The sequence below is a fragment of the Lithobates pipiens genome, unplaced genomic scaffold, assembly GCF_037356315.1.
Source record: "Lithobates pipiens isolate NorthernLeopardFrog02 unplaced genomic scaffold, aLitPip1_a1.2 Scaffold_28, whole genome shotgun sequence".
Classification (NCBI taxonomy): domain Eukaryota; kingdom Metazoa; phylum Chordata; class Amphibia; order Anura; family Ranidae; genus Lithobates; species Lithobates pipiens.
This window is the reverse complement of record NW_027507789.1, coordinates 19,554,188-19,575,367: the sequence shown is the minus strand read 5'-3', so window position 1 is coordinate 19,575,367 and position 21,180 is coordinate 19,554,188. Positions and strand designations below refer to the sequence as shown.

The window sequence follows — 21,180 nt, the reverse complement described above, 5'->3', positions numbered from 1 at the left end:
TACTTGTGGTCATTGGGAAGAATTCCCTCCTTACAGATAGTTAAAAAGATCAATGGTGTCAGTGGGAACTTATCTGAGAGGCAGAAATGGCCCAATGCTTGAGGAACCCCTACAACCTCTGGAGGAACCCTGGTTGAGAATTGCTGGATTAGAGAATTGCAGAGATCAGATACAGAATGTATTATATTATAACACTTGCCCCCCCCCCCCCCCCCATGTATGGTGATGACGGGTTGTAGGAGAGATCAGAGTGCTGTATTGGTGTCAATAATCATGAAAGCTGGATGACGATACAACAAGAACTCTGCGCCACACTGAAGGACGACAAGCAAACCAGCATTTGACATTATATATGAAGCCAGATTCCCACTCTCCATCCACTAACATGCTTCTTCTCTTCCTTCTCACATTCGCGTCTTCTATCCTCAAATTATCCTTACTCTACCCCTCAGAATGCACATATCACCCTCTCCCAACTACTGCACCCATCATCTCCTGCACCCACAGGTTGACATAAAACTCCAGGGCCACTAGACATGGGCGCTCATGGACATCCCACTCCCATCTTGCCCTCCTCACCCTCCTCCTAGTCTCCGGTGACGTTTCTCCTAATCCTGGTCCGCCATTTTCCAACTGCAAACCACATATCCAATACCCCCTCCTCCTCCTCCTCCTCCTCCTCTGGCAACCATGCAGCCCCCCTCACTGTACTGGTGTCATTGCACAGAATGGGATAGATTTCTATATTATAGCACTCATGCTCCCTGTGCACACTGGTCTCTGGTTGCAGTAGAGATCAGAGTGCTGCATAGGGGTCATTGTATCAGAGAATTGCAGAGATCAGATATAGATTGGATGATGATGGTGATGGTGATGATGAAACACTCATGCCCCCCATGTATGGTGATGACAGGTTGCAGTATAGATCAGAGTGCTGCAGACATGAAGGGTCCCATATGTATGACATGTCCTCTGACATCATGTCTGTGCAATCACACATATATGACAGATCACACACATATTTGACGGATGACATACACATATACACACATATGACACACACGTGTTGTAGGATGTCCTCCGCCCCGCACACACAGCCCGGCTCTCTCTCTCTCTCACCTTCAGCAGGTCCAGCGGGTGTGTACAGCAGGCCGCCCCGCAGGAGGCCAGGCCCCCGAAGTACCACCGTGACACCCTCCGCTCCGCCATCTCCCCCCCGGGGCTCTTCTCTCCTCTCTCCCGGATCCGGGCGCTCTGCACAGACCAAGGGCCGGGGGCGGAGCCGTGCCCGGGAGAACGAGAGGAGCCGGGGGGAACCAATCGAGGAGCAGCGCGAGGCGAGGCCCCGCCCAGCCAGCGCTGGCCAAACCACGAGACGCGGCCGTCTTAAAGCGGCGACGGGGAGGTGCGGTGGGCCCGGGGGAGGGGAGAGGAGGGGGGAGGAGTACACGTGCTGCGGTGCAGGTCTGTGCGGGCTGGAAGTGGGTGAAAGGGCAGTGGGGGGGTGTAGGAGGGTGCCCGGTGATGGGCTGGCAGTATTGTCCGGGGTCGCCAGTTTTGTGCTTCCTATATTGGAGAGGTTGTGTGTATCTGCCAGCAATGGGAGTGCAGGAAGGGGTTAATGCCCAGTGGTGAGGTGGGAAGGGGTTAATGCCCGGGGGTGAGGTGGGAAAGGGTTAATGCCCGGGGGTGAGGTGGGAAAGGGTTAATGCCCGGGGGGGAGGTGGGAAGGGGTTAATGCCCGGGGGTGAGGTGGGAAAGGGTTAATGCCCGGGGGTGAGGTGGGAAAGGGTTAATGCCCGGGGGGGAGGTGGGAAGGGGTTAATGCCCGGGGGTGAGGTGGGAAAGGGTTAATGCCCGGGGGTGAGGTGGGAAGGGGTTAATGTCCCGGGGATGAGGTGGGAAAGGGTTAATGCCAGGGGTGAGGTGGGAAAGGGTTAATGTCCCGGGGGTGAGGTAGGAAGGGGTTAATGCCCGGGGATGGGGTGGAAGGGGTTAATGCCCGGGGGATGAGGTGGAAAGGGGTTAATGCCAGGGGGTGAGATGGGAAGGGGTTAATGCCCCGGGGATGAGGTGGGAATGGGTTAATGCCCGGGGGATGAGGTGGAAAGGGGTTAATGCCCGGGGGTGAGATGGGAAGGGGTTAATGCCCCGGGGATGAGGTGGGAATGGGTTAATGCCCGGGGGATGAGGTGGAAAGGGGTTAATGCCCGGGGGATGAGGTGGAAAGGGGTTAATGCCCGGGGGTGAGGTGGGAAAGGGTTAATGCCCGGGGGTGAGGTGGGAAAGGGTTAATGCCAGGGGTGAGGTGGAAGGGGTTAATGCCCGAGGGTGAGGTGAGAAAAGGTTAATGCCCGGGGGTGAGGTGGGAAGGGGTTAATGCCCAGGGATAAGGTGGAAGGGGTTAATGCCCGGGGATGGGGTGGAAGGGGTTAATGCCCGGGGGATGAGGTGGGAAGGGGTTAATGTCCGGGAATGGGGTGGAATGGGTAAATGCCCCGGGGATGAGGTGGGAAGGGGTTAATGCCCGGGGGTGAGGTGGAAAGGGTTAATGCCAGGGGGTGAGGTGGGAAGAGGTTAATGTCCCGGGGGTGAGGTGGGAAAGGGTTAATGCCAGGGGTGAGGTGGGAAGGGGTTAATGCCCGAGGGTGAGGTGAGAAAAGGTTAATGCCCGGGGGTGAGGTGGGAAGGGGTTAATGCCCAGGGATAAGGTGGAAGGGGTTAATGCCCGGGGATGGGGTGGAAGGGGTTAATGCCCGGGGATGAGTTGGGAAGGGGTTAATGCCGGGGGTGAGGTGGGAAGGGGTTAATGCCCAGGGGGTGAGGTGGGAAGGGGTTAGTGCCGGGGGTGAGATGGGAAGGGGTTAATGCCCAGTGGTGAGGTGGGAAGGGGTTAATGCCCCGGGGGTGAGGTAGGAAGGGGTTAATGCCCGGGGATGGGGTGGAAGGGGTTAATGCCTGGGGGTGAGGTGGGAAAGGGTTAATGCCCCGGGGTGAGGTGGGAAGGGGTTAATGCCCGGAAATGGGGTGGAAGGGGTTAATGTCCCGGGGGTGAGGTAGGAAGGGGTTAATGTCCCGGGGGGTGAGGTAGGAAGGGGTTAATGCCCGGGATGGGGTGGAAGGGGTTAATGCCCCGGGGTGAGGTGGGAAGGGGTTAATGCCCGGGAATGGGGAAGAAGGGGTTGATGTCCCGGGGGTGAGGTAGGAAGGGGTTAATGCCGGGGGATGGGGGGAAGGGGTTAATGCCCGGGGGATGAGGTGGGAAGGGGTTAATGCCCAGGAATGGGGTGGAAGGGGTTAATGCCCGGGAATGGGGTGGAAGGGGTTAATGCCCCGGGGGGTGAGGTGGAAGGGGTTAATGCCCGGGGATGAGGTGGAAGGGGTTAATGCCCGGGATGGGGTGGAAGGGATTAATGCCCGGGGATGGGGTGGAAGGGGTTAATGTCGGGGGTGAGATGGGAAGGGGTTAATGCCCAGGGGGTGAGGTGGGAAGGGGTTAATGCCCGGGGATGAGGTGGGAAGGGGTTAATGCCCAGTGGTGAGGTGGGAAGGGGTGAAACATCAGTGACTGGTAATAACAGATCATATATACAATGTCACATCAATAAGAATAATACAAATAAATAATAAAGGGCACTGAGCTGTCAGTCACACAATTTACAGACATTGGACATTTGTTTTTCTGCCCTGACAGGCTCCATTCACACTAATGCATTTTAATGCTTTTGGGTTCCTTTCAATGCATTTTGGTGAGTATGTGGAAAGGGTCAGGCCCACTTAAATAATAAATAATAAAAAGTGACGGGTGATGATGATAAATTGCGACTCAATAAAACATCTATAAGTATAATTTAATACTCATTAGATTGTGCATAGCTATCCTTCTACATAATTTACATCCACAATATTATAATGAAAATAAAAGTGAAAATTAAACACATATAAACATATAATGGTTAATAAAAAAAATAAAAATAGACGTGTTAAATATAATAGCAAAAAATCAATATAATGCTGCAAGCCAATTAATCACTGGTGATCTAAAAAATATAGTGCGATTCAATAGTACAAAAATCAATAAATAAAATCGTTACAAAAATAGAAATAAAAATAAAGTCAATAAAGTGCTCTTGTGCCAGTGAAGAAACAACGCTGATCTAATTCCCATTCCAAAAGGTGATCACATCGCGGCGTGTTTTATGCGCGCTCCTGTTGTGGTCGCACTCAGCGGAAAGTTCCCCCCTCCTGGGCATTATATGCCACTGTGCAGCACTTTAGAGACTATCCCGTCCACAATGATTTAAAAGTAGTCCCATCATGTACCAAATGCCATAAAAAAGAGAGGGGTCCCAATAGTGTAATTCTGTATTCAACTATTTTATTGCATAAAAATCTGGAACGGTACTCACAGTCAGTTAAACCAAAACAAGCATGTAATGCGGACACTAGCGCCTGTGGCCGGAAGTGATGCAAAGACGTATGCTGACTCCGCACCATGGACTTCGCCAGTATGGCAGTGGGTTTTTTTATTTTTATTATTTGATTATTTTTTTACAATTTTATTGGGGGGGGGGGGGGGGGGCTTTGGCGAAATATCAGAGGTCAAAACAGACCCCTGATGTCTCACTTTCGAGACAAAGAAAGGGATTGAGGACAGAGATTCCTCAGCCCCTTGCTCTGCAGTCTCAGCTGCACTGGCCAGTGAATAAATGGGAGGAGCTCTGTACTGAACAGCTTCCTGTTCTTCACAGACTGAAAGCGGGGTTCCACTGCCCTAAACGTTTTTTTTTTTTTGATACAACATCAACGATTATGTCCTTAAAACTTATAGCTCACTTGTTGCATGTTTTCAGGGTTAAAGATGTCCGTTTTCTATTCTAATATCAAGTTTTAATTGTTGTAGCCGGGTCTCATCTTGCCTGTGGGTATGTGAAGCCCACAGGCGTCCTCTTCCGGGATACAGTACCGCTAATCGACCAGCATGCACTGCGCATTGTATCCCCGATACTGCGCATGCGCAGTAACAGTAAATAGGAGCGCCGTCAACAGCTCGGGTTGCCATCGCAACGGGCAGCGTCATCGGAAATCCCGCCCCGTTGTGATGGCAACGGAGCTGTGCAAGTAACAAAAGAAACAAAAGATATCTATCACCAGGCCGCTCCACTGACTCCTGGGAACTATGACACAAGCTCCCAGGAGACAGTGCGGATAGAGGATATTGCGAAATATCCGCACTATCCCCGCCCATATCCGAGATCACCATAGACAGGAAATAGACAACATCACAAGAAAAAAAAAGGTACTGTAGAAAAAAAAAAAAAAAAAAAAAAAAACCCTTCAGTTTTTGAATGATGACATGTATTAAATCCGCTTGAGATATTATGTTAAAATCAGGTGGAGCTCCACTTAAAGCAAAATAAACACAGCAGCCGGAAGAGGATGGAAGCAGGAGTGCTTTAGGGGGTGGGCACAGGGCAGTAGGGGGAATTGGCGCCACACGTGGTGATTAGGGTGTGCCTAGGCACACCTGGGGCACACCCTGTGCGCACACCTATGAGTGCCGTGCTGGACCACCTGGGCACGCATTGAGGGGGGGGGGTCACTGCGCCACGCCGCCAGGAGGGGGGGTTTTGTTTACCGCCCCCCCCCCCCCCCCAAAAGAAGAATTCACCAGCTGCCACTGTGGACAACATGTCCTGCCTAATACATCCCACCAATTTTCAGATGCCACTGTAATAAGATATTCCCTTTACCTGTTAGTGGTCATAATGTTATGGCTGATCAGTGTATGCACTGCCGTTAAAGAGTATTTACAGCCACTTTTTTTTTTTTTTTTTCATGTTTTCGCGCATAATGCATTATTATCATAAATAACGATTTTATATGTTTGCTAGTGGATGTTGATAATATATTTATTTTATACTCACAACTTCTGGCCGTTGCCATAATGATTGTGGGCATGTGAAGCCCAATCGATACCATATGCGGGATTAGCGCTGGTGAAGAGCATGCACCTCTCAATATCGCGCATGCGCGATTCTCTGGTGGCCGTAGCACCGATTTTTTTTTAAGTTGCCATAACAACAGGGCGGTAACGGAGGAAGGTCCCGCCACGTTTTTATGGCAACCACCTTAAATCATGTAATTTCCTGTCGGGAAATAACATGATTTTTTGATCACAGACTCCCAGGAGCACAGGCGAGGGAGGAAGTGAGGAGGAGCGCCGCGGACCAGGAAGTGGCAGATTAGGAACACTACATAGCAACAGGGCGTTTCTGGTAAGCATTTAAATAAAAAAAGAAATCCTCCAAATGTTTCTTTATAGGATTAAAGCTCTGTGGTTATGTAAAAAAAAAAAAAATGTAAGAGTGGAAATCCGCTTTAAAGTGGTTGTAAACCCTTACAAACCACTTTGACCTACAGGTAAGCCTAGATTCAGGCTTACCTGTAGGTCCAAGGAATATCTCCTAAACCTACACGGTTTAGGAGATATTTACTAAGAGACAGTCACAGCTGTAGACAGAGGCATGCAGGCGCCGTTAGTGGCGGCTCCCGTGTGCATGCGCGGGAGTGACGTCATCGCTGCTCCAGCGCTGTGAGTGGCCGGAGCAGCGATACCCAGAAGAAGATGGAGGCTCCGGACTACAGGGGACAGCGGTGACATCGCTGGCTCCTGTGTCAGGTAAGTGACACATAATGGGCTACTATGCAATGCATATTATATTTATGCAGGGAGACAAAGAGGAAGTAAACCCATCAGGGTTTACTTCCCCTTTAAGCTTTGACAAAAAAAAAAAAAAACGCCTGGAAGCTGATTGGTTTCTAGGTACAGCTGCACCAGATTTTCCACTATCCAGTTTTAGTAAATCAACCTCTATGTGTCCGAGACTAAATTCAAACTTAGAGGGAGTCCATCTAAAAAATATATATATATATATTAAATATCAGCAGCTACAAATACTGCAGCTGCTGACGTTTAATAAATGGACACTTACCTGTCCCGGGGTCCAGCGATGTCGGAAGCCGAGCAATCACTCGGCTCTTGGCTGCTGCCGCCGCCATTCCCATTGAGGGAATCAGGAAGTGAAGCGTTGCGGCTTCACTTCCCGGTTCCCTAGTGCGCATGCGCAAGTTGCGCTGCGCGTCGCAAGTGGTCTCCGCTATCTTCTGGGACCTGTGTGTTTTCCAGGAGACAGCGGGGGGCTGCGGGAAGGGGCGTGACTCCCGCGGGAGGCTATTCCCAGAAGTGGGTGCAGATACCTGTATTATATAGATATATGCACCCCCCTCCCCCCTGAAAGGTGCCAATTGTGGCAACGGAGGGGGGGGGGGGGAGAGGAATAAAATGAGCGGAAGTTCCACTTTTTCGGTGGAACTCCGCTTTCAGTAAAGTTCAAACTAAAAGCAAACAAACTATTGTGATTTATATGTGGTGAAAATACCCAATAGGAACACTGCAGACTTTTAACAGTGTTGTAGACAAACCTGCTACAACAATGTAACTAAATATGCTCAGGTGGTTTGTAATTAAGAATACTCCAACCAAGTAGATACATTTTAACTACTATTGTAAATATATAACATCCGTCTGTGAAGGAGCTCAATTATCCAGGTCAGGGATTTCTCAGCTAGGTGTGCACAGCCTTTATAGTCACAGGTTTGGGCATAGTTCACAACTCCGGTAAGGACACATTTCTGTTCTACTCAAGTTCCATGCTGACCGAGCGGGTCTAGAGGACTAAGAGGGTCAAGACGCCTGAGCGAGTCAGGATGACTGTGCGAGTCCAGGGGACTGAGAAAGTCAAGACAACTGAGTGAGTCTAGAGGAATAAGGGAGTCGAGAGGACTGAGTGAGTCTAGGGGACTAAGAGAGTCAAGATGACCGAGTGAGTCTAGAGGACTAAGAGAGTCAAGACAACTGAGCGAGTCCAGAGGACTGAGAGAGTGGATATGACTTAGCGAGTCTAGAGGACTAAGAGAGTCAAGGCGACTGAGCGAGTCCAGAGGACTGAGGGATTTGAGATGACTGAGTGAGTACAGAGGACTGAGAAAGTCAAGACAACTGAGTGAGTCTAGTGGACTAAGGGAGTGAAGACGACCGAGTGAGTCTAGAGGACTAAGAGAGTCAAGACAACTGAGCGTGGCCAGAGGACTGAGCGAGTCCACGAGACTGAGCATGTCCAGAAGACTGAACAGGTCCAGAGGACTGAGCGTGTCCAGGGGACTGAGAGTGTCCAGGGGACTGAGAGTGTCCAGGGGACTGAGAGTGTCCAGGGGACTGAGAGTGTCTAGGGGACTGAGAGTGTCCAGGGGACTGAGCGATTCCAGAGGACTGAGCGAGTCCATGAGACTGAGCGTGTCCAGAGGACTAAGCGAGTCAAGATGACTGAGTGAGTCTAGAGGACTAAGAGTTGAGTTGACTGAGTGAGTCCAGAGGACTGAGAGAGTGGATATGCCTGAGTGAGTCTAGAGGATTAAGAGAGTCAAGGCGACTGAGCGAGTTGATAGGACTGAGGGATTTGAGATGACTGAGTGAGTACAGAGGACTGAGAAAGTCAAGACAACTGAGTGAGTCTAGCGGACTAAGGGAGTCAGGACGACCAAGTGAGTCTAGAGGACTGAGTGAGTCCAGGGGACCGAGAGAGTAGAGACAACTGAGTGAGTTTAAAGGACCAGGAGGGTCAAGATGACTGAGCGACCCAGAGGAGTCTAGAGGACTGAGAGAGTGCAGAAAACTGGTAGAGCTGAGAGAGAGGCACATGAACAAAGAGAGGCTGTGTAAGAGGTTCTGTGGGACCCTACCAGAGTCCTGAGACTGAGGCCTTGGCATAGGTGCTGCAGGAGTGAGCCAAGAGGCTGGTCCTCATAAATTTTTGTGTATGTGAAGCGATGACTCCAGTGCAGGAAATCCTTATGTAAGGAACTTTGCTTAATTTTTAAATAAAAGCGGGCCATCAAGCCCTAAAAATTCACTTTCTGGTTGGTGTGAACTTTCTAACAAGCTCTGCCTACACCATTGAGTTAACTTCCTCAGTATCACACTGCCTATAGGGTGATAGCTATCAATCACAGGTGACAGTATTGGTGACTTGAAAAGCCTCATATAGACCAGTGATTGCTGGGTAAGGAACATGCGGTACTCTTTCATCTGCAGAATTAGCCCAAAAAGTTTGCATTTGTACAGCACTGTGGTGACAATGATCTCAATGCTGGGTGTAAATTGGCAGCATGACTTGGCAGGTTCCTCTCGGTCACTGTGGGGACAAAAAGGGGTTTCATAGACTGCTGGCTGTGCAGTGGGCTGACCTAAAATGCCAAGCATTTCAACTGCAGCTTAGCAACTGGGACAAGTTCCTTCCCATTGTCGGCTTTCACTCTTCTGTTTCCTACTGCAGGTGGAAGTTAAAGAAAATCTAAACCCTAATGCCGTGTACACACGACCGGACTTTTCGAGGGACTAGGTCCAACTGACTTTTGGCGGAGTTCCGACGGACTTTCCGAATGAACGGACTTGGCCACACACAATCACACCAAAGTCCGACGGATTCGAATGTGATGACGTACGACCGAACTAGAATAAGGAGGTTCATAGCCAGTAGCCAATAGCTGCCCTAGCGTCGGCTTTTGTCCGTTGGACTAGCATACACACGAACGGATTTCTCGGTCCGGCGGAGTTCCGGTGGGAAAATTTAAAACATGTTCTATTTCTAAAGTCCACTGGATTTTTGGCAAGCAAAAGTCCGATGGAGCCCACACACGATCAAATTGTCCGACGGACTCGTTACGTCTGACCTTTGCTGTCAAAAAGTACAGTCGTGTGTATGTGGTATTACACGCACCTTGGCTGCTTGGCATTTCCCAGGGTAGGTTTCCTAATGGTGACAACAGTGGTCCATATCTGTGTTGGACGGGCCTCTTGTAGTCTCCATCAGAAGCCCATTTGACAAGGTGACAATGCAGGAGCTTATTGGGAGGCAGAAAGAAATCATTGTCGCCCTATAATAGGAAGTGTCTGAAGAACTGAAGAAGACCTTCATGGCAGGAACACCGGGGATTTTTTTTTGTAAATGCAAGCTGCAGATGTATAAATATTAAAATGACTTTTGAAGTGACAATTATCTCAAAGATTATATGAGATTGTATTGTCTGGGGTTATATCAATTATCAAGTGAGCCTGCACTATCCTAAATCCAATAAAGGAATAGGACAGTCTATTTTAGTGAGTCCGTACTTTGAGTTATTGTACTTTGTACATTTTGATGTGACTTACTTTTTTTTTCCAGAGGTTCTTCTTTGTTATTTTTTTTTACAAGGGAATTTATGAACCAGCCCCCAGATCAGCCATTCTCAACAAGCGTTCTCTGGAACCTGCAAAATTGATCCTCCATTTGGTGGCGCTTGCATAATTTCAGGACCAACACTACTTGACACATGAAACCAATTCATTTTTTAGGTTTCTGTGCAGGTGAAATTCTGACCACCACCACTGTAAGAGGGGCATTCTTCCCACTGGCCAATGTAAGGGACAGTCTTCCCAGTGACCACCAATGTAAGGGATGTTCTTATTTCTTGTTATCAATAAGTGACGTTCTTCCCAATCGCCACCAATGTAAGGAACATTCTTCCCAGTGACCATCAATGTAAGGGACATTCTCCCCACTGGCCACCAATGTAAGGAGCATCCTTCCCATTGATCACCAACGTAAGGGGCATTCTTCCCACTGATCCTCAATGTAAGGAGCATTCTTCTCACTTACCTTCAATGTAAGGAGCATTCTTCACATTGATCACCAATGTAAGGAGAATTCTTCCCACTGATCCTCAATGTAAGGAGCATTCTTCTCACTTACCTTCAATGTAAGGAGAATTCTTCCCACTGATCAACAATATAAGGGGCATTTTTCCCACTTCTCATCAATGCAAGGGATATTCTTCCCACTGACCACCAATATAGGGGACAATCTTCCTACTAACCCCAATGTAAGTGGCATTTTTCCCACTGACCCCCAATGCAAGGGAAATTCTCCCCAATGCCATGAATGTAAGGGCCATTTTTCTCATTGACTCCCAAAAATGTTGTTTTAGTAGGGGTTCCCTGAGACCTGAAAACTATTTTAAGTTCTGGGGCAAAAAGTAAAAAAAAAAAGGAGCTGTATAAGGAGGGTAGAAAAGATACTACAATGACAGAGGTCCTGTGATGGCTTTTGGTGCCAATCTTATGAGGGTTTTTTACTTCCATCTGAAGCAGTCTAATGACATAAGGAGAAGTGAGGGAGGGGGGCAGTGTGTGTGTGTGTGTGTGTGTGTGTGTGTGTGTGTGTGTGTGTGTGTGTGTGTGTGTGTGTGTGTGTGTGTGTGTGTGTGTGTGTGTGTGTGTGTGTGTGTGTGTGTGTGTGTGTCTCAAAATCTTACACTCCAATAAATCCAGAAATGCTAATTCTCTGGCTGATATTTCTGCTTAGGTGTCTCAAATTGCTACAGATGGCCTACATGTGTTCAGTGGTGAGTATATGACAAGGACTATTCCAAAAGGACTGCCAACTGACACAATGCAGGTCTTATCTTTTCATCTGTACGTGTGATCACGAGCAGTCAGAGATAACAGGTACGCTTTAAAAAAAAAATGTTTAAAAAAACATATTTTGCAACCTCTGTACAGCAGAGAAAAACAGCATTCTTTCTTGCAAAATGTGTTTTGCTGCTGAAGTTTATTGATCAGAGGTAGAAGGGCTGTAGAGCGGGATGGCTCGTTCCCTGCAAGCTCTGGATTAGAGGTCAGCGCTGAACTGACCGAGCCACTTTGAGATGTGCAGAACGGCGACTGTGCAAACCTGTTTTTTTTTTTTGTGATAAATATGTTTTGACAAAAAACGAAAGTTTGTCAAACTAAAAATAAGGCCGGAGGTAGGTCATGTTTTTTTTTTTTTTTCCAACACGCACTCAGCACCACGGCCTTCAGGCTACGAGATTCTTTGGTAATTTACAGAAAAACAATATTGTTTCCAGAGGGTGTTGTGCAAAATAGCGTTGTTTACCTCCAGTTCAAGCAATCAGAATTTCCGTTCGTTGCAGTGTGGGAAAATAAAAAGTATATTTTAAGGATTGGTTGCCTTGGGGAGGCCTGTTAAGCGCTTCAGCCCCCCCCGGAAGATTTTACCCCCTTCCTGACCAGATGCACTTTTTGTGATTCGGCACTGCGTCGCTTTAAACTGACCATTGCGCGGTCGTGCGACGCTGCACCCAAACAAAATTGACGTCCTTTTTTTTTCCCCACAAATAGAGATTTCTTTTGGTTTTCTTGTGAAAAAAAGAAATTTCTTTTGGTGGTATTTGATCACCTCTGCTTTTTTTTTTTTGCGCTATAAACAAAAAAAGAGCGACAATTTTGAAAAAAACACAAAATTTTTAACTTTTTGCTATGATAAACATCCCCCAAAAATATATAAAAAAAATATTTTTTTTTCTCAGTTTCGGCGGATACTTATTCTTCTACATATTTTTGGTTAGAAAAATTTGGAATAAGCGTATATTTATTGGTTTGCGCAAAAGTTATAGCGTCTACAAAATAGGGGATAGTTTTATGGCATTATTATTATTTTTTTTTTATTAGTAATGGCGGTGATCTGCGATTTTTATTGTGACTGTGACATTATGGCGGACACATCGGACACTTTTGACACTATTTTGGGACCATTGTCATTTATACAGAGATCAGTGCTATAAAAATGCACTGATTACCATATAAATGACACTGGCAGGGAAGGGATTAAACACTAGGGGGCGATGAAGGGGGTTAAGTGTGTCCTAGGGAGTGATTCTAACTGTGGGGGGATGGGCTTCCACTCACATGACAACGATCACTGCTCCCGATGACAGGGGGGGCAGTGATCTCTGTCATGTCATAAGGCAGAACGGGGGAAATGCCTTGTTTACATATTTATTGCTTTGACATTATTTTTTTGGTTAAATAATGATTTGATTTGTTATATTTTCTATATTTTTGGATGCATAGAATGTACTTTTTGATTAAGTTCTATTGGCAGATAGCATGTCTAATTTTTTTATTTTTTTTTGCACAATAAAAAAGATTGAGTAGAATAATACTTGGCTGTGTGTTTTACTTCAAATGACAGTTTGGGAGTCGGCAGTTACATTTAAAAAAAATACAATGTAAAATTAACAAAGGAAACCAACATAGTTTTATCTTTGTTCTTAAAAAACTACGAGATAATGGTCTTGTGGTAACTTGTCCAAATAAAAAAAAATTAAAAAGCATAATAATATTATTCTTGATATCACTAGAAAAAAAAGCCTTTGAAAATTTGTTTGCAATAACTCCATCAGTATCACCAGCAAAGCAGCTTCATTATTATCCCATTAAAGAAGAAGAGAATTGTGCGCTGCGTTTGGAGATTTCAGAATTTGCCGCGTCACGAATGTTAATTCTCCATTACGAACGCTAGTTTACAAGACCGTCCGCTTCTGGCTCCTCCTTGCTTCCGAGCATGCGTGTTTGTACTTTGGCCTTTTGTCCGATGGACTTGTGTACACACGCTCGGAAAGTCCGACAACAGACATTTGTCCACGGAAAATTTGAGAACATGCTAGCCAACATTTGTCCACGGAAAGTCCGACAACAATTGTCCGATGGAGCGTACACACGGTGGGATTGTCCGCCAACCTCACATCCAACATTTCCCGTCGGAAAGTCCGATCGCGTGTACAGGGCTTTAGGGTGTAAGACTACTTTACTGAAGACTATAGAACAGTTCAGAAATGGCTTCAACCAGCTGCTGATGAAGGGGGAATGTGGCCCCCGAAACGCGTTGGATTTGTAAAATAAAATGTATATTTGGAATAAACTCAGCTGCCCCAGACTTCCTTTGTAAAGAAATGAAACTTACTTTCCCTGGAGACTTCACTAATGTGGTAGTTGAGGTAATTGTCCAGTTTGCAACCTTTGCCAAGCTCCGGTCATGTCTCACTCCATCTCAATAGGCAGATTTATGACATAATGAAGGGCTTGCTGATTCCTTTCTAGGTGTTGCTGTAACTCTTATGCTGCGTACACACGAACGGTCTTCCCGACGGGTATTAGAAACAGACAGACCAATATCTAAGTGGAGAAATAGGATGTTGAATTATATTAAATTAAGTTCTAATACCCCCGCAGTCGCCGGGGGAGACACTCCCGGGGCCCTTCAGGTGCTGCGGTAGTACACCGATGGGGGTAAGAGCCACATTCTGCGTTATATACTCGTTCCCCTTTACTTCTTTTACAATGTACCCTAAATGATTATCGTCTTTTTCTATTTAATTTATTACACTTACGTTTTTTTTACAGATGTATGTATTTCCTGAAGAAGCTCATTTAGAGCGAAACTAGTAGAAATACGTCACCACCTGTACCAGTCTGTATATTGTCAAATGATTTTATCACTTGAATACATTTTATTTGTATTTTACTTTGGTTTAAACAATTGGTTATTAACATTTCTACATGTACTGTAATAGTCCTTTAGCTCACCTCTGTTTTCGATAAGCCTGATATGGGAACCAGGCTTTTCGACTTCTATTTCATTGATGTTAGATGCAGAAGGTGCCAGTCCTTCAGAATTCATTAAACAGTGGCTGCTTACCACCATTGGTAAGGACAGTCTAGTCCTACTTGTTCTCTACTTGCCTTCTTCCTTCTGGAAACCCACCGAGACCCCTTCTAACCCACCCAGTAAACTACAGGAACAAAGATTCTATACACCGCAAGGCTCGTGACCTAGGTAAATCTCGTTTAATGGTGATACCGTTTTCAGACTTCTTCCAAGAAAATGAAAACCAGAGCCAAGTTTCACGTCATCAAGAAACACCTCCAACAATTTAAGTTCCAATATTCTTTCCACGCGGCCCCTGAAGGTTATATTTCCTGACCTCGGACCCTTTCTCATCAACTAAGAATTGGTCAGAGATCAGCCCAAGGCCTGAACTCTATCCTATATCAGGGATCTCCAAACCTTCTAAACAAAGGGCCAGATTACTGTCCTTCAAACATTAAGGACAGACTGGAGCCGGTGGGAGTAAACAATGCCCCATCATTGTTATGGGGGGGGGGGGATAGTGCCCCTTCCCTGGTATCAGTGGGAGGAATGGTGCCCCATCATTGGTAGTAGGGGGAGTAATAGTACCCCTTTATTGGTATTAATGGGAGGAATAGTGCCCCATTGTTGGTGTCAGTGGGAGGAATAGTGCCCCATATTTGGTATTAGGAAAATAATAGTGCCCCTTTGTTGATATCCATGGGATAACTAATGCCCCATCATAAGTATCAGTGGGAAGAATAGCGCACTATCTTTGGTGTCAATGGAGGAATAGTGCCCCATCTTTGTGTCAGTGGGAGGAATAGTGCCCCATTTTTGTGTCAGTGGGAGGAATAGTGCCCCATTGTTGGTGTCAGTAGGAGGAACAGTGCCCCATCATTGGTGTCAAGAGGAGGAATAGTGCCCCATCATTGGCATCAATATTGCCCCATCATTGGTATCAATGGGAGAAATAGGGTCCCATCATTGGTATCAGTGGGAGGAACAGTGCCCCATCATTGGTATCAACAGGAGGAATAGTGCCCCATCATTGGTATAAACGGGATGAATAGTGTCCCATCATTGGTATCAGTGGGAGGAACAGTGCCCCATCATTTGTATCAACGGGAGGAATAGTGCCCCATCATTGATGTCAATTGGAGGTATAGTACCCCATCACTGAAATCAATGGGAGGAATAGTGCCCCATCACTGGTAACAATGGAAGAAATAGTGTACCATTGTTGGTGTCAGTTTCAGTGGCAGGAACTATGCCCCACTGTTGCTGACAGCGAGGGGAATAATGCCTCAAGGGCAGGTAAAAGCAAGTAAGGAGCCGCAGTTTGAAGACCACTGCTCTGTATTCAACACACCATCTCAATATTTCTTTGCTAGACTTGTTGGCTTTATTGCTGCTCATTGTTCCATTACTCACAGATTGTCTATTAGCATCTGGCCTAAAGTGGCCCCACATTTCATCACAGTAATACCTACCATATATGGAGAGACCTTAGGCATCCATCACAGTGAATTATGCCTACCCCCCATTAGGGGTGACATTCTACAGCTTCACTTGTCTCCATTCTATTCTTGGACAGGGATCAGGTTTTCCATTTTCTACAAGATACCATCATCGCAGACCATCTGGTTTTGGACTACCTTGTACCCCAAACATCGCTTGACTGGACTTTTGGGTCTGGGAGCCGCCCATCTATTCTCCCGTCTGGTGGTGGCTGTTGATGTTCCTGTTTTCTGTACAGGTTGTTGTATTTTCAGATACTCTCATCTCCAATTCCAACCATCTACATGGTCAGGCACCCATGCCTTCTCACCATTGAAGATGCTCTTAATCTGCCTTTGTCCTCATCTCCAGCCCTTTGTTTCTGGTTGTTTTAGTCTCCGATACTCTTCTCCAAACCCAAGCATCTACATGGCAGCTGCAAGGTCAGGCACCTATGATGTCCCACCATTGAAGTAAGTGCAGATACTCTTGATCTGTCTTTATCCTCGCCTCTACCCCTTTGTTGCCGGTTGGTTTAGTTTTAGTCCCTGTACACACGGTTGGAGATTTCCACAACCAAATCCGTCGGATTTTGCCCGTCGGATTTTGTCCGAAACTGTTGCATACACGCGGTCGGACAAAGTTGGCGAAAAATCCGATCTTTCAGAACGCGATGACGTAATTTCGTTACGATGGGACTACATTCAGGCTAGTAGCCAATAGCTTTGATGTAGGAATTTGATCTGAGCATGCGTGGCACTTGGTCCGATCAAAATTCTCTACACATGATCGGAGTATGTCCGACCGGCCCAGTTGGTCGGGAAATATTTCCAACATGTTGGAAAATTGGGTCCGACGGAATCAGTCCGATGCATACCACACACAGTCGGATTATCTGATGGCACGGTCCGATAGGACACATTCCGATGTGTGTACAAGGGCTTAGATCTTCTCATCTCCAAGCCCAACCCACCTACATGAATGCTGAAAGGTCACCTATGCTGTCCCATCATTGAATTCATTATGGATACTCGTGATCTGCCTTTGCCCTCACCACCACCCGTTTCCCACCTTCCATGACAATCCACGTACAAATAATTTCCTGGAATTTAGAAGGACATAAATGACCCTGTTAAAAGGCAGGCAACATTTGACTATGTTCTCTATCACCATTCACAAACCATCGATTATCTGTCTACAGGAAACCCATGTCACTTTCAAAACTTGTAGATACCTTAGGATAAAATGTTCTCAAAACCACTGTGCAGTCTTTTTATTCCTCAAATGCCCAGGGCATAATGTACCTTGTCCAAAAAAAATAGTTTTACTGCAGTCAGTTTCGACCTGACAAGTTGGGTTGCCATGCGTTTATCCATTACACCGTTTGCTTTGAAATATGTATTGTCAATTGTATCTCCCCTTTGACGTTCGTAAAAAACACTGGCGCTATTTATGAAGGATACTCTGCCTCTTCCTGACTTAGTCTTTTGGTTTTTAATAACTGTATGAACTCTGAGGTTCCCAGGGGCAGACTGACAACTCATGGGGCCCCTGGGCAATAGGAGACTATGGGGCCACACCGTATACATACACACAATGAAAAACGTACTAGAGAGGCGGGGCAGCTATAATCTTGGGATTTAAAAAAAACAAAAAAATAAATAAAAAACACAGATTTTTACATATTGTCCCTGGTTTTATTGAGGCTGGCAACCCTGATTGGGCCCCTTAGTGGCACTAGGCCCTCAGGCAGTGCCCAAGTGCCCGAATGCTCAGTCCGCCCCTCTTCCCACCTACCCAAATAAATGGATGCCCCATCTATACCCCAGTCGCTAGACTCTACAACCTGGACTGCACAATCTCTGGCATTTGTTTCCACCCAAATAGCTCCCAGTTTTTGTACCACTCCAACACCGATAATAAACTATAGCGGATTGATCCCATTTTAGACACTAAAACTAGGTTCGCTCTGTTGACTTGGGGGATTTCAGACCATTATCCCCTACTTGTTACTCTTTATGTTCAGTGGGGCATACCAAAAAGAATGTGCTGCTTGAATTCATAATGTCTAACATTAAAGTGTAACTGAAGGCAAAAAATTTCTTTGTTTTGGACACAGGAGGTGGAGAGGGATTAGAACCCCTGCCAGGTTTTCACTGCCATCTGTGCCCCCTTCAGGGTTATTCACCCTCATTGTTTGCCCCGTTTACTGTTATCACCGAGAGTGAACGCAATAGAAAATCCAATGGGGACACTAGACACACTGGGATACCCTAACTTTGGAGGGATTTTCTCTCACTTCCTGTTTTGGCTATGGGACAGGAAGTAAAGGGAAATCTCTGCTATGGGACACAGATGGGGAAAATAAACTGACAGGGGTTATAACCCTCCCTTTTCCTCCCTTAAAGGGAAAAACAAAATTTTTGCCTTTAGTTACACTTTAACCGGTTCCCGACCGGCGCACGCCGATGTACGTTGGCAGAATGGCACGGGCAGGCATATTGGCGTACAGGTACGTCCAATCTTCAATGCCGCCCTGCCATCGCGCCGCCGGCACGCTCGCGTGCCGGTCGGGACCCCCGTGAGTCCGGTCGCAGGTCCCGCAGACTCGATCGCCGCGATCGTCTCAACAGCATTTCTCCATTCTGCCTAGCAACTAGTGACGCTGATCTCTGCTCCATGTGATTGGAGCAGAGATCAGTGTTCACTAAATGAAAGCCCAACCCCCCCCCACAGTTAGTAACACCCCTAGGAACACTTAACCCCCTACACTGCCACCCACTGGCTAACCCCTTCACTGCCAGTGTCATTTACACAGGAATCACTGCATTTACATAGCAGTGATTACTGTATAAATGACAATGGTCCCAAAAATGTGTCAGCCACAATGTCGCAGTCACAAAAAAAAAAAAAAAAAATATCACTGATCGCCGCCATTACTAGTAAAAAAAAAAAAAAATTATTAATAAAAATGCCATAAAACTATCCCTATTTTGTAAATGCTATAACTTTTGCGCAAACCAATCACTTATTGCGATTTTTTTTTACCAAAAATATGTAGAAGAATACGTATCGGCCTAAACTGAGGGGAAAAAAATGTTTTTTTTTATATATTTTTGGGGGATATTTATTATATCAAAAAGTAAAAAAAGAATGCGTTTTTTTCAAAATTGTCGCTCTATTTTTGTTTATAGCACAAAAAATAAAAACCACAGGGGCGAAAAGCTCTATTTGTGGGAAAAAAGGACGTAAATTTTGTTTGGGAGCCACGTCGCACGACCGCGCAATTGTCAGTTAAAGTGACGCAGTGCCGAATCGCAAAAAGTGGTCTGGTCTTTGACCAGCAAAATGGTCGGGGGCTGAAGTGGTTAATGAAGGCTTTACCTGTGAGGCCTTTTAAAATTAAGCAGATTAGCCCAATTAAAACTAGTACCTGGAAGGCCGAGGTGGAGATTTCACACCTAGTTCCTCAACTAAATCTGCTTGTTGGTCAGATTCTTCCCCTGAAAGCCAATTATACTGGCCGAACGTGCAGCATCCTTCAGACCCAACATCTTCTCATAAAGCCCAAAACAAATAGTTCTATTATCAACAAGTGTTTTGGGCGGAGTAAGAACAAGCTGACAAATTATTGGCACCCATTGAAACACAGGATACCAAAATGTTACCGCCATTTAGGAAATTACAGGATTCATCCAAACCTCCACCTCCGATGCAAGTTTGGTTTTATTTGCCCCCATTTCTACCAACGAGTCCACATCCACTTCATTTCCTTTGAGTTATATGCTTTCCTAGACGTTTTCCAGCTTTGCCACCCACTGCCCAAAGTTAACATGGATTCTGCAATAACAGCACAGGAATTGGAGTCTGCCCGCCATGAGCTTCCCCAATTGTAAGCCACCCGGGTCAGATGGCAACTCTGCTTTAGAAACTGGATCTCAGAGCCACGACAATGGACCCAGATATGGGACACCACTGCTCATGGATGGCTGAGTTCTTCCTTTCTGGAGGTTCATTTTTAAAACGTCAGCTCCCTTTAACCACTTCACCCCCGGAAGGTTTTACCCACTTCCTGACCAGGCCTTTTTTTGCAATATGGCACTGCAACACTTTAACCGACAAACGCGCGGCCCTGCAACCATGTACTCAAATAAAATAATTGATTTTTTTTCCCCACAAATAGAGTTTTCTTTTGGTGGTATTTGATCACCTTTTATTTTTTGCGCTATAGACAAAAAAAAAAAAAAAAAAAAAAAAAAAAAAAAATTTTGAAAGAAGAAAAAAAAAAAAAAAAAAAAAATATATATATAGTCAGGGGCCAAATATATATCAGTTTCAGGGCCAAATTCAGGCATAGATTCGTCCTTGAAATGAGGAATAGGGACGCACAGCGCCCCAGTGCGAACCCAGCCTTAGGGACTTTTCTTTTTTCACTGATAATGGCAGCGATCTGCAATTTTTAGCGGGACTGCGACATTGCGGCGGACAAATCTGACACCAAGTGCCATTTTTTGGGGACCATTGACACCAATACAGTGATCAGTGCTTTAAAAATAAATAATAAATGCGCGTTTGGCTATACTGCTCCTCGGGATCACAGGAGTGCAGTTAGTTTTGCACTCCTGTGACCCGTATTCAGCAGAGAGTGGGCGGAAGTCCGCTGCCTGCTGACTTCACAGAGCCGGTCCAGGCTCGAGCATCATCGTGACCATATAGTCGGGTTCTGCCCACATTCCTGAACCGGCACCCAGCTCAGCCTCTCAGAGAGAGAGCCTGAGCCGCCCGCTCCCTCCCCCTCCACAGCGCAGCGCTCCAGGGGTCGTCTGAGTGTTCAGGTTTTAGGAATGACCAGGAAACAGCTGGACTCAACGGGGGAGCTTTACCAAAACTGGTGCAGACAGAAACTGGTGCATAGTAACCAATCAGCTTCCAGGTTTTATTGTCAATGCTTGATTGAAGAAGCTGAACTTAAAAGCTGATTGGTTACTATGCACAGCTGGCACCAGATTCTGTATGCACCAGTTCTAGCAAGTCTACCCCTATGCATCGAACAGTTCTCAGCGCTGCCACTTCTCTGCTCAGGCATATCGATTATAGAAGAGGAGTTGTC

General features: G+C 46.2%; 1 protein-coding gene and 1 long non-coding RNA gene across 2 annotated transcripts in view; one reads left to right on the top strand and one right to left on the bottom strand.

Moving 5' to 3' along the window:
• Positions 1–1,287, bottom strand: part of SLC25A10 (solute carrier family 25 member 10) — a 47,786-nt gene extending 46,499 nt beyond the window's left edge. Inside the window, exon 1 of the mRNA XM_077458839.1 lies at positions 1,120–1,287. Coding sequence (XP_077314965.1) covers positions 1,120–1,209 — 90 coding nt within the window. The 5' untranslated portion in view covers positions 1,210–1,287. The remainder of the gene's footprint in view (positions 1–1,119) is intronic.
• A 6,118-nt stretch (positions 1,288–7,405) lies between these two features.
• On the top strand, positions 7,406–10,212 carry LOC143935174 (uncharacterized). Its single transcript, XR_013263468.1, has 2 exons — positions 7,406–7,814; positions 9,396–10,212. It is a non-coding gene; the product is annotated as an uncharacterized LOC143935174 (long non-coding RNA).
• Positions 10,213–21,180: the final 10,968 nt, after the last annotated feature.